At 39.9% G+C, this 13,802-nt stretch overlaps 1 protein-coding gene across 1 annotated transcript in view; it reads right to left on the bottom strand.

The window, feature by feature from the left end:
• The window catches only part of Plcxd3 (phosphatidylinositol specific phospholipase C X domain containing 3), a 148,356-nt gene extending 134,965 nt beyond the window's left edge, over positions 1–13,391 (bottom strand). Inside the window, exon 1 of the mRNA XM_050139069.1 lies at positions 13,082–13,391. Within this exon, the coding sequence (XP_049995026.1) occupies positions 13,082–13,184 (103 nt within the window). The 5' untranslated portion in view covers positions 13,185–13,391. The remainder of the gene's footprint in view (positions 1–13,081) is intronic.
• Positions 13,392–13,802: the final 411 nt, after the last annotated feature.

Genomic DNA, 13,802 nt, shown 5'->3' with positions numbered 1-13,802 from the left:
ACAGATGATTATAAAAATGTGTTGTTGGTAATGAGAGTTAAAAGGAAAAATGCAAGAATTATAAATATCAAATACATTTGTGGATACAAAATATAAGAATATGTAATATGTGATCACATATTGTTTGGAGTTAAAATCAAGTTACTACCATTTTTTTCTAAAATTGGGTTTCTTTATATAGCCTTGGCTATCCTGGAACTCACTTTGTAGACCAGGCTGGCCTCAAACTCAGAGATCTACCTGCTTTTGCCTCCTGAGTGCTGGGATTAAAGATGTGTGCACCACCACTGGCAAGTTACTATCGTCTTAAAACACAGTAATAAAACTATGAAATGTTTCACATAATACGCATGATACCAACAAGTAAAGTAACTAGAGAAGGTCCACATGAAGAGAAAAAGGACAGATATGGGATCAAAGTTATTAATAAATAATGGTGGAGGTTTGAAGTAAAATGCCCTGCAAAGGGAGTGACACTATTGGTTTGTTCATTTTTTCAAACATTATTTCTTTCTCATTCTTCCCCTTCCCTTGGTGTATATATTAGGCTTTATTGATCTGTGTTGGTTACTTTTCCCAGTGCTGCAACAAAAATAACCTACCTAAAACACCTTCAGGGAGGCAAATTTGTGTGGGCTCTTGATTATAGAGAGTTTTCTGCTCATTGTGGTGAAGAAGGCAGAGCTACCATCTCAGAATGCAAAGTGCATTTAGTTCAACCCTCAAGAGTTTATATAGTTGTACAGTTCCCAATGCTGAATCAAAAACATACAAAGTCGAATGTCTTTCTGAGACTCAAGGCATACTCTTAGCTATGAGCATTCTAAAATCAAACAAAAATATGTACTTCCAATATTGTACTGCAGAAACATTCTCATTCTAAAATGGAGAAATGGGATATAGCAAGAACATATTGGACCAAACCAAGCAAGACTTCAGTCCCTTGTGTCAATCATTAAATTCTGCAAGTCTGTGTCAAGCATCTAAGGCATATTACTGAGGCTCTTTCATGCCCTATTAAGGAATTTGCTTTAGCATTATTGGGGCTGACTGAAGTGGCTTTGGTAGGAGTGGAGGAACAGGGTTAGCTTTGTGTATCATCAGCAAGAGTTCCCTGGCCAAAGTATGGGAGTCCTTCCATGAAAGGCCTGAGGTGAAGTCAGGATGACTAGTTTAAAAGCCCTTGCAAAAGATCTACAAGATGACAGTGATATGGACTAGGATATGACATTTGGTGGAATAGAAACAAAACGAAACTGGTAGGTTTGAGAAGGATTTGGAAAAAGAATGGATTTGTCTTGAATGTGCTTGCTAAATGAGAGAGAAAATTATTTGCATTATTCCATTTATAAAGCTATATTAGCAACTCTCTATTTAGAACATGAAGTGACTATATTGTTCTATAAATAAGTATTTATGCCAGTGACAAAAAGTAAAGAAAAGAAAGCAGCACTATTAGGAGTTTTGGAGTAGGTATGGCATGGTTGGGGGAAGTGTGTCACTGTGGAGGTGGACTTTGAGGTCGTATATATGCTTAAGCCATGCTCACTGAGACAGACAACTTCCTGATGCCTGCACTCCAAGATGAAGGACACTTGGCTACTTCTCCAACACCATGTCAGCTTGCACGCCACCATGTCACACCATGATGAGAATGGATTAAAGCTCTGAAAATGTAAGCCACCCCAATTAAATGTTTTTCCTTTATAAGAGTTGCCATGTTATGGTGTCTCTTCACAGCAATAGAATCCCTAACTAAAACAATAATATATAATACCTATCAACAGAACAGATTAAATATCTCCAATCTAAAATACTAGAAACTATGATTATATCAGCTACATGGTTTTGAATATTTTTGGAAATATTTGCATAGACTTTACTGGCTGAATATCAATAATCTGAAATTCAAAATATTACAGCTTTTTGAACATCATGTTGGCATCCAAAAATTTCAAATATTTTGTAGTATTTCTGATTTCAGAGTCCCAGACTAAGAATGCTCTTTTTATAAGTGATTTCATATTTCACATCAAAAGGCAAATAAGTCAAATAAATAGAAAATTAATTTTAAAACAGTAGACTTGAACTATACTTTAATGCCTGAAACACAAGAAAAAAGTGTTAAGAAGAAAACTTAAATCACCTAATTATATCCCTCAAGGAACAAACAAGACCAGAGTTAGTATTAGAAAGGAAACAAGAACTAGTATTAGAAAGGAAGCAGAAGTAAGTAAGATAGAAAAGAAAAAAATAGCAACAAAACCTCTTTTAATAAGAACAAAATTGTCTCAGTCAAGAATAAATACAATGACTCAATTAGAAATTTAAAAAAAATACAACTAAACCCACAAAATAGAAAGAATGGTAAGAGGCCACTATAAAAATGTGTCCATCAACAAATACAAAAAGGATAAATAAAAACAGTAATGTATTATCTGCCAAGATGGCATTATGAAGTAATATAAAACTTAACTGTTCAGTAATAAGATGAAATGACAATCTCTTCAACAAATCATATTTGGAAAGTCAGATATTCCCATGAAGAAAAGCAAAATTAGGTATTTGTTTTACTAAACACAAAGATGAGCTCAAAATGGATTAAGGATTTAATATAAGAGCTAACACTATAAAAAATAAAAGAGAAGATAAGAGCTAACACTATGAAATCTGAAATGAACTTTCATGTTAGTGGGCTTGGTGATGAACCTTTGGATACAACCCCAAAAGCTACAAGAAAAAAAGAAAAGAAAAGAAAAGAAAAGAAAAGAAAAGAAAAGAAAAGAAAAGAAAAGAAAAGAAAAATATGCATATTGGTCAATGACATATTTAACTTTAGGTTCCAGGTAAAAACCCACTAACTAAATTCTACTAACTGAACACAGCAGTAAAACAACTCTCAACATTGTATGCCCTCGTCAGAGAAGCTTCTTTCAGTAGATGGTAATTCATACAGAGACTCACAACTGGGCAGGGTGTAGAGAATGAGAGACTTTGGAGTACCCAGCCCTGAATGAGGAGTGTTGATCAGACCTTTCCCTTCAAGGCTCTAGGAGCTATGCAGAAAAAGATTGTAAGTCCCAGAGTGGGTGGAAGATTTTAAGGAAACAACGTTCTTCATACACAACAGAGTAGATACACATCTACACCTACTGAGGCTCTGACTTCATAGACAAGACCTATAAGCTCAAGGCAGACAGGAATACCAGCATGACAGAAGGGAGGTGAGACGAAGTCTCACCACTGCACCAGAAAGCTGTTCACAAATGATAAATGCTGGGAGCGAGGAACTCAGTTTTCTTCAATTAAGTGGCACTGGGTTTATCTTCCACACTCCAGGGCAGGGTCTATGCTCAGAAGTAGTAAAATTTGTGATGAGCACGAATCAGACTTCATATTTTTAGTGGCTTTTTTTTCTTTTGTATTTTTTTTGATAGAAAAAGAACGTGAAGCTAAGGAAGGAGGGGGAGGATCTGGGAGAAGCTGGGGGATGGGAAAGAATATAATAATATAGAGTGTATGAAATTATCAAATTATAAATAAAAATACCCGAATGGGACTATACAGAAGCTTCAGTGAGACAAAGGCAATGACCAAAAGAGTAATAAACAGCTTACAGAATAGGAAAACACTTATAAATATCATTGTTATTTTCTAAATTGTTAATTTCTAAAATATGCAACGAAGTCCTACAGCAAAAGCAAAGAAGCAGTCAATTAAAAGTCAGCCTAGGAGATAAAATATTCATTTTTCTAAGAGAAAGAAAGCAACTAAGAGGAAAAAAAATCCCACCATATAATCTAGAAGACCCACCACCTTTGGAGATTTTCTATGAAGTAATTGAAATCCAAATCTTGAAACTGAATGTACATATGCGTGTTCAGTGGAGCATTGCTTACACTCTAAAAGCCTGTCAGTGGGTAAATGAATAAGAAAACCTGGTACACAGAAACAAATGTTCTATTTATTGGACTCTCAGTAATAAAGAAATTCTAACATGTATTTTTTAATGCGTGGATCTTGGGGACATCATGCTAGGTAAAATTGACCAGTTACACAGAAAGAAATGACATGATCCCACTTAGAGGATGGACTCATAACCAGACCCTATAAGCAGGTAGCTGAATGGTGTTTCCCAAGGTGGTAGAGAAGGACAACCGGGAAAATGCTGCTCGACGGATGCGAAGAAAGTCTTGTGTTACAAAATAAGGCAGTATTAAAAAAATGGTGAGTTACACATTCAGAAATATATTTCAAGAAGTGGGGTTCCGTGGGCCACACCAGATGCCTCCAGAAGGTCAAATGATATTATGGAGGCTGAACAATCAGAAGGGGGAAACGTAGGGTTTTTTTTTGATTTTTTTTTCTTTTTTTTAAAATTTATTTATTAAATATTTCTGTCTCTTCCCCACCTCCGCCTCCCCTTTCCCTCCCCCTCCCCCAATCATGTCCCCCAGAAGGGGGAAACGTAGGTTTTGAACAGTCATAATATGAATAATTTTAGTGTGGTGGTGGGAGACAGTGAGATTAATATGGGCTAGAGGAAGAATAGCAGCCTAAACATACAAAGGTTATATCTATGAATACCAGAAAAGGAGTTCAGTAGACAGAAAGGCAGATATGATGTTAAGTGGACCGCATAAAAGGTATATTTCTTACTAATATAACACTGTATGCTAGCTAGAGCGACGATGGGGATCAGACTACATCCTGCCTGAGCTCAGCTGCTCCACAGAGTAAAAGAGCAGTTTCTAAAAGCTGCTTTAGGCTGTGCTTGGTCCTGAGTGACTCCATTTTTAAAAGCAGCATTGGTCTCCATTTTGGGTGAAAATGAAGAGGAAAGATAACCACACTATAGACATCACTACTTATCTAGTACCACCCATGAGACACCGCCTAGAAACTAACCTACCACAAGAACTTAAAATGCACTACTTACAAACTTCTTAAAGTGCACAAGGAACCTGTGAGCAGATGGGCCTATGAAAACTATAACAAAAACACTAGTCTGAGAAAGTATTAAATACACTAGACCAACAAAAGGTACATAACCTCCATAAATAGGAGAAATTGCCAGGACATTGTCATGGCTATGGCCCCACTAACCCGCAATCTGATGGCCCAGTGTGTACAACAAAGGAATGGCAGGCAGGCTGTTCAACTGTCCCCTGGAAGTGACTCAATTCAGTCCCCATCAGTCCTATGCCATGCCTCATCTTCCATGGTCCTTTAACTTCCCTGTGAACAGAACTCAGTCTGCCACTCTGCATTTTCCAAGTGCCCCCAAGCAGCTTTTTAAGTGGATTTTAAAAAAAAAGTATTAAAAAAAATAACCACAGCCTTCCTATCTAAGAGGATTTTGAAATCGCCTTGAGTATCTTTTTATTGGGAAGGCCCAGGATTTGTTAACTTTGCACTGAGGCCATCCTGACCATCTTTTCACTCCATATGGCAACACAACTCCCTGTGGCTTGAGCCCCGCAGTGACGCAAGCTCCTATTCGCCCACCAAAGATACATCCTGCACATCTTTTCTTCACTAGCAAGCCTAGAGGCCTCCAGGAATGTTGAGTAGACAACTAGTCATCATAACTCACTCTCTTCAAAATAAAAAGTCTTCTATTTAGTTGAGAAACTGAACTATCATTGCATTTACCAAGGATAAACATAATTGCTTCCTAAATGTTAATTCACAGGAAGAACACAATAATAGGTAGTATTTTGTATGGAGAATTGTAAGGGGGCTGTCCACTCCTAGACTCTGTAAGGAATACAAGAAGATAGCAAGAGCACATCCAACAAAATCTATGGGCCTTCTGTTTCAGAACCTGATCTCTGGAGGTAACTAATCCTGGAACTTCTTGAGAATGTTTAACCACCCTCCCCTGCCTCTCTTCCTGGCCTATCTTCCTCTCTTAATTGAGCAAAGTAAAAAGATAGTGTACCATAAAAACCTTTTGGCAGTAGAATTCTATCTGAAATGTACTAGGTTTTATTTTTCTCTATCACTATTTTTCCTTTCTTATGGAGCACGTGGTTTAAGATGCTTGTCTGGTCATTAGCCTTCTGAGGCTAATCATAACCCTACGTAGAACAGAAAAGATAAGATGATATAGCATTTTAATATATCAACTCTTGTATAATTTTATCAAGGGCTTTGTGGTATTTTTAACATGGTAGATAGCTCTTGGATTTCAAAAACAGAAGAAGAAAAAAAACCTAATGCTCATTGGTAAGAAGCGTTCTCTCTAGTGGTAGCAGGTAAATTTATTACAAGAAACAGTTGTCTCCTATAAGTATCAAGAGAGAGAGAGAGAGAGAGAGAGAGAGAGAGAGAGAGAGTAATTTCTGTGTCCCTCTTTTCTAGAAGGGCCAGTGTACATTATTACTCTATGTTTCAATAAGGTGGTGCATTTAGGAATTATTTCAGCTATATCAGATTATTTGCTTCTATTTATATTCACTCAGACTAATTGGTGAGAAAAATTCAGATCCCACTTTTATTTTTACTCTAGATCTATATGTAAGAATGGTTACATAGCACCATCCAGAGGTGTCTCTACAAAGAAAATCAAGTAACTTTCTTAAAAAATAAAGTGATACACACTCATACATGTATACACACATGCAAATGTGCCTATATATACACACAGAGAGAAACTGAACTAACAAAAAGCCTGAAGGAGAGGAAAGAATTCTATCCTATATGTTGACCTAAATCATCCCCCTGGTATGGGAGAATGGTCTATATTCTGTCAATTATATTTTAAATAAACACTGATTGACCAGAAGCCAGGCAGGAAGTATAGGCTGGACAAACAGACAGGAAGTGGAGGCAGGTCAATGAAAACAGGAGAATTCTGAGGAGGAAGCCTATTCTGTAGTCCTGGACCCAGCCACAGAAGAAGCAAGATGTGACTGCCTTGTTGAATAAGGTACTGAGCCACATCGCTAGCATAGACAAAAATAATAGGCTAATATTACTTATAAGAGTTAATAAGAAGTCTGAGCTAATGGGCTCATCAGTTTATAGTTAATGTAGACCTCTGTGTGATTTCTTTGGGACTTAACGATTGCGGGCAGGACAGAACCCCTGACAACAAACCCTGACAACATCTTCCTAAAATCATATCTAAGTCACAGGACCAAATGGTAATAACTACAAATGAATAAATATGAGCTATCCCAAACAAAGGATGGACAGGTTTGGTCAGGGCTGGCCCCCATGGCATCAGCAGTGATGCAGAGCCAACAATTCAGCAGCTTCACAATGATGATCTCAGCTCTCAGAACTTTTGATCCTTGTTAGACCTTAACATTCTCAAATTTCAGCCTCTAAAGACACAAACAAATGACTACTCCCTAAATATTCATCAAGACAGGAAAATAAAAAAAAATGCCCCAATTGAACGGTAGCTAAACTTTTGTGATTCCTGTGGAGCATGTTTAGAATCAGTCCTAGGATGTTTACAACCAATCAGAAATCCACTTAGGATGAATGGAAGTGAATCAGCACGTCTCTGGTTTTACTTCGGAGCTAGTAATCCTTAGAGCACACTCTTCTCTGCCAGTCTGTATTTGTTTGTTTGTGCTTTCTTGCAAACAATGGTTGTGAAATTGTACAGTTTTCATGTGTATTTAATCATTATGATGTTGGCTTTAGCATTTGAGGTGTCTGTGTGTGTGTGTTTCTGTGGTTTATATATGATATCTACTTTTAAAATATTTGTATTGCTAAACAACCGATATTCAAACAAGTGAGTTGTACACACATTCATACATATTTCTATCCCCTGAAAACTCTGTTTTAAGTACATAAGTATGCCTTGCAAATACAAACAAGATGGACTACTTTCTTTCCATCACAAATAAATTTCCTGTTTTACTGTTTACCTGTGCTTTTTATAGTTTTCTGGTGGTGACCATTAAGTAAATTTTATGTTTATAGAGTAAATTTTACCCAATAGAAATATTGAAACTCCTGCACTATAGATAAAGTAAATAAACCTTCACCTTGTAAATATTGCATAAGTTCTTGTTTCTGTTCACAATAAGAAATGAGAACAAATTGATGCAGAACCAGTGTAGAGGTCTTTCTTTCTTTAAGCCGGCACTAGTATCCACCTACATCACTGGATGGGCTGATCTTAAGTGTTGTTGATAGTCAATATCAGTGAGCAGCAGGGCTTAAAGAAATGAAGGGGAAGGTTTTACATGTATCATAGTGACCTAATCTGAACACTTAAATAACAATTAAATAGCATTTAAAGTTCATGCTGAGCTATAAAGCCAGTTATCAGACATGTTCCCAGCCTGTGCAATTAGCCTTGAATCATATTAATCAAATATGGAACTCTGGCTTTAAGCTTGGTTGGAAACTTGAACGCTCATGGGTAGGTCAACAAAGAAGTATACTTAAGTTTGGCTCTGCCACTCACATAATAAAGCTCCCCCTTAACGATGTTCTAAAGTGTTTTTTAGACTGCAAATGTGCATATGAATTTTCTGACTATCTTGTTAAATTGTACAATATGATCAAATATATTGGGAGAGTGGAATATAGATGCTGTATATTTCTACCATGAGTCTATGTATAATGATCTGGTGGTCCTACCTGGACAGCTTTGAGTGACAAGGTCCTAGAAGATCATTGATAGAACACATTAAAATCATATGTGTTTATGGGAAAACACTATATGCAACAACTTGTAATATATATATATATATATATGGTGTCAGTTAACAATATTTGAGAATTCAATTCAAATCATCATGAAAAAGTTTTAATAGAACAAAGTAGTTTAACTTTTATGTATGAATTTCAAAAAGTAACTTTTGAAATGCCCAACCCTCCAGATATTCTTCAGTTTTTCTTACTTAGAAAAATCAAGTCCAATGGGTAATTGGCAAGATAACACAGAGAGATACTCATTCTGAAGAGTCTTGTTGTATTTTGATTGATGGAAGGTTTGCTTCGTATGGCCATTCTGACCAAATGTACGCGCAGTTTTAGAAATGTGGCCAAGTAGATTCCTGTGCCTGATTGACCCTATGGGCTGCTCCATTTCAATTAAAGTAGAAATAGAAGATTGCAAAGAGGAGGAAGGGGGCTAGAGAAAGGGCTCTGAGGTTAAGAGTGCACACTGCTCTTGCAGAAGGCCCGGGTTCCGTTCCCAGCATCTATGTCAGGAGACTCACAACTGCCTGCAACTCCAGCTCTGGAGGCATCCATTACTCTGGCTTTCAAGGGCACCTGTACTTACAGGCACATACCAGAAAAACTCATGCATGTGATTAAAAATGCAATAAAAATCTGAAAAAAAAATAAAAAAGAAGAGGTAAATTAACTCTAAGAATGTGGGCAGCATAAAAGGATTACCATGAGGCAAAAAGTTAAAATGAATAAAGGCCTTAAGAGGTAGGTCACGTGCCATCACAAGTGCGCCAGCAGGTTCAGCATACAGTACCACACAAATACAAAAATTAACAAAGCAAATGACGACATGAATACAAGCTAAAGCACTTGGATGAGAAATCAGTTGGACGAAACTCTTCTTTTGGGCTGGTGTTGGCATTTTTCTAAAGGAAATAAAATCTCCCCTCATAATCACTGTTTTCTAAAGCATTTGTCTCTCTATCTAAACACCATTAACTACTTGCTGTTCAGGAGTGCACACATTCTTCCTGGCACGCCAGTCCTACATTTTGATAATTATTCTGTATGGGGTGATCGAGTCAGACTATGCATGAATGATTTTCATCATATCTCAGACAGTGTATAGCAGGTCACTCCCATAATCAACACACCACAGACTTCCATGACAAATCTCTTTTTAATGGCTCTAGAGACACTGTGGTTCAAATTATAACTCTTTAAAGATGCCAAATATTCATCAAATTCACCTTCACTTGGATTTTGTACTTTGTCTTCCTAACCTCTCTGACCTGCTTGCGGTGAGAGCCAGCATCATTCATTTTCCAAATGCCATAACTTTGGTTTCATCAGAGAAAAGAAAATGATAAGGCTGAAATTTGAACAACTGCGTGTTCTTTCAGTATTCTGTCTTTGAATAATATATTAATTAAAAATAATTCACTAATACCAGCTACTAACAATCGTTTAGCCCAGTCCATACCAAAACATGAAGTCTTTAAAGGCAGAACATCACTGAGAGACTCAGTTCTGAATGCATTCAAGACACAGTCGTTTGAAAAACATTCAAGGACACCAGAACTGCACACTAGTGGGGGCTAGAGCACACATGCGTGTGCACGCGCGTGCACACACAAACACACGCTGTTCTTTGCTATGGTCTTAGGCAATCTAAGACAGCTGCCCCAAGTAAGTGGCCTCACAATTAGTTGCCTCTTCACCCCCCATATGATTCACCTAAGAAAACCTGAGGCTGAGGACGATTGAGCAGCAGTTCCTCTCCGCAGAAACACTTGCCTTGTGCACCAGACGTGTTTTAAATGGTGGAGATAATTGCTTAATTCAAGCTAGAGCAACTGGCCAAGTAAACATGTAGCAGCCAGGAAGCTATTAGCATGATTTTAAGGCAATTATTCCATTAGTGTTTAATAGTCTCCAATTAGTCCGCTCTATCAAAATTTGAATGACTTCTTTTTCTCCAAAAATTCTGTGTTGAATAATGCAGAAAGGTATCAGACTCAATTTAACCCCAGTTTCACAGTTAAGAATTTTTGGCAAACCTATTTTTGTACAACCATATGGGTATTTGGGGATGTAAATTTGGTGAAATGGTGTGTGTGTGTTTCTTGGAAATATTGGGGTGAAAGTGCAAACTTTGTGTGCCATTTACTTCAAATCTTATACTAAAAGGGCTTAGGAATTCTATATAAAGTTCATATCTTCCAAATATCGTCATGTTTATGTCTCTACCAGAGACCAGCAGAAAATCGAAGTCTCTGACCCCAAAGTTCCACTTAGTCCCATGAAAGAGAAAAGTAAAATTACCCTGTGTCTACAGGTGCCTCGCTTCTCATCTCTGTGAGAACTTGTTGCTTTTCCGTTATACTCACTGTCTATCATGATGCCCTTACTCCCTCATTGCTAAGAAATACTCTATAAAATCTTTAATTTTAGGGATTAGATCACTAATCAGATTTTAGGTCACTTGCCCGCACTGAATTTCTGGGTCTTTTTTTTTTTTTTCCTGAGTGGGAGGCTGCTTGTTTTCAGTCTATGAAATGGAAATGGTAATCCCAGCACTGAGTACTTTACAGGGTTTTTGGAAGGATGTGAGCTAGCAGACATAAACTGGCTTTGGAAAGTGAAGTGCTACGGACTTTGTGTATGGTGAGACACAAATGTGGCGTCCCACTGTTCCTCAGAGCTGCTATGCTGCCCCAGGCGTTTAACCTCCTGGCATCTCTAGAGACTCTCTTTACAGGAAGCTAGCACCTCGGTCCTTGACGTTATTACCAGCACGGTGCCAGAAGCAGGTGGACCAAGTGAAAATAGTCGTCTAAGAAAACAAACTGAAAGCAAAGGAAGAAGAGGATGCCTGGGGGAGTGAGAGAGGCATTTCACTTAAGGAAGTTGTGTGCTTTCTAGTCCTTCAAAAGAGCAGCCCACAGACTCACCAGAAGAATGAAACTGATGCAGAGGGGAAGCTGGCTTGTGCTTTACCAGAGAGACACCTAGGCCCCTGGGAAGTCATTCCTTGAGGAAGGACAAAGGGATAGACAACCTTTTACTGAGGACAGTGAGCTGTTCAGCCTGTGCCTGCCCTTGCCACCAAGTATCCACTCCAAATGAGTTAAGTTGCTGGTGAGTTCCAGCGCTTGCTTGTCCATTAGACACTCGGGATTTTTCCAGAAACCTGTTTTATTTCTCTTCCTTCTCTCCTTATTTCTTAGGTTTCACGTCCACTCCAGTCCTCCAAGCTCATGTTTTCGTGGGGTTTTGGAGGTGGAGAGGACAGGTCGGAGGAAGTAGACCAGAAGGTTGAATTTAATAACTCAAGCTCTACTCTGGGCAGGGGGTTGATTATCCATGACTAATTTCCCCTCCAGCCTAGTCTTGTAAGAGTCACATGTGCAAACCCTCAATCCATGCGCATAACCGTATTGTTAAAGAAAAAGAGGCATTTCCCCAGCTACAACACTTGTAAACTGTCCAGAAACAATCAATCACCCCTCTTAGATACTGGGTTTAGGGACTATGGAGTGCTCGGACCCAGAAAGCTGGCCAGCCCTCTGTGCACACTATGCTAAATCCTCTTGATGCCACACATCTATACCTGGCTGGTCCTAAGCTTCCTTTCCTCTAGGCCACCAGCTCAGTCACCTTTTCCGGGGGAAATCTGCTCATTCCCACCTCTACACTGCTGCTCACGCGGATTTCACTGCCTGGCTTCTGTCTGGAGCAGCAAATGTGTGGTTTGCAAGGGTTTGTCCTCCTCACCTAGGAGCTCTACCTGAAGCAGCTCTTTGACTAGACTCCCTCCGCGTCCAAGCCAATCAGGAAATGCTTGCTTTCTGCTTCTGCTTCTTGCCCCCTTCAGCTCAGTGTCAAGGACAATGATTATGCTGCTGCCGCCACTGCCACCGGCCACTGGCCCCTGAACTTTCATCACTCTTCAGAAAGCGCTTTGTCTCTTTAAAGGAGACTGGGGACGAATACTAATGATTGGGCTAGATTCTAACAGTGAAACTACCAAATCCTCCTAAGTCCACGCCAAGGATGGACTCAGTGATGTTCCGGAGCTGAACTCCTAAGACAGCCAGCTTCCTTCCATAGCGCACCATGGAGCCACAGATTAAGAAACCTGACCTGCCTTGCCCCCAGCAGACCCCTTGAATCTTCAGAGAAAACCATAGAATGGGGACCAGGACGCGATCCTGGAACCACCTTCTCCCCTTCCCCAGCCCTACGAGCACAACCTGCTTCTGAAGACCAGGGGAACCAGTCACCTTGACTCCCAGTGCCAGGGTCCTCCAAGGTTTGGAAAACCTGGGTACCCACCCCGTGGACGAGCTTCCCTCCCGCGGGCACAAGGCAAGTTAGCACTGAGTGTAGGATGAAGCAGGGCGGGGCAGGTGCAGCGGGTCCCTACCTGGGATGGCTAAATTGGTGAGGGGGATGCTGTGGATGCTCTCAGGCAGAGTTGCCATCCAGTCGGCGAATTTCAGCTCGTTTTTCCCCTGAGAGGAGGCCATGGTGCTGGTCTGCTTGCCGCCGCGCGCTGATCCCCACACTCCTAGGCACAGACTGGCAGCTGCTGCCGCTAAGCCAATGTTTGCTTCGGCCCCGCTAGAGTTTACACTCCGCTCTGCGCCACACCCACAGGATGGCGCAGACACATGCTCATTTTAATAATTATTCAAAAACACCCCATGCTCTCTCCTTTCCTTCCCCAGACTCTGCTGCCGGGGCTTTTGTTCCTGACGTCCGTGCTCCGCTCTCTGCTCTCTCCCCCCTCCCTGCAGACTCCCTCCTCCCGTCTCACCCCTCCTAGGTGGCTCTGCCTTTCCTCGCCATTCTGCAGCTCCCCATCGCTTCTTATTATTAGTCTTTTATCTTCTTAAAAACTTGGCTTTCCACGCTGCTTTGTCCCTGGCCTTTCTCTGTCCCTTGGTGTGACTTCCTGGTCTTGTTTGCATGAAAGGCAGTCTTGCAGTGGAATCTAAATTTCCTGGTAGACTTTGGGATGTTCTTGCCTCCTGAAGAGAAGCCGCATCTCTTTGGCTCTCAGGACTTTCCATTCTTTCTAAAGAGTGCTCTTTTTCCTGAGGCACAACAGGTTATGCCTTCCCTCAGCCCTATTTGTACAAAAT

The sequence above is a fragment of the Alexandromys fortis genome, unplaced genomic scaffold (genome assembly GCF_014885135.2).
Source record: "Alexandromys fortis isolate MF-2015 unplaced genomic scaffold, M_Fortis_MF-2015_v1.1 scaffold_37, whole genome shotgun sequence".
Taxonomy (NCBI): Eukaryota; Metazoa; Chordata; class Mammalia; order Rodentia; family Cricetidae; genus Alexandromys; species Alexandromys fortis.
This window is presented reverse-complemented; position numbering and strand designations above follow the sequence as displayed.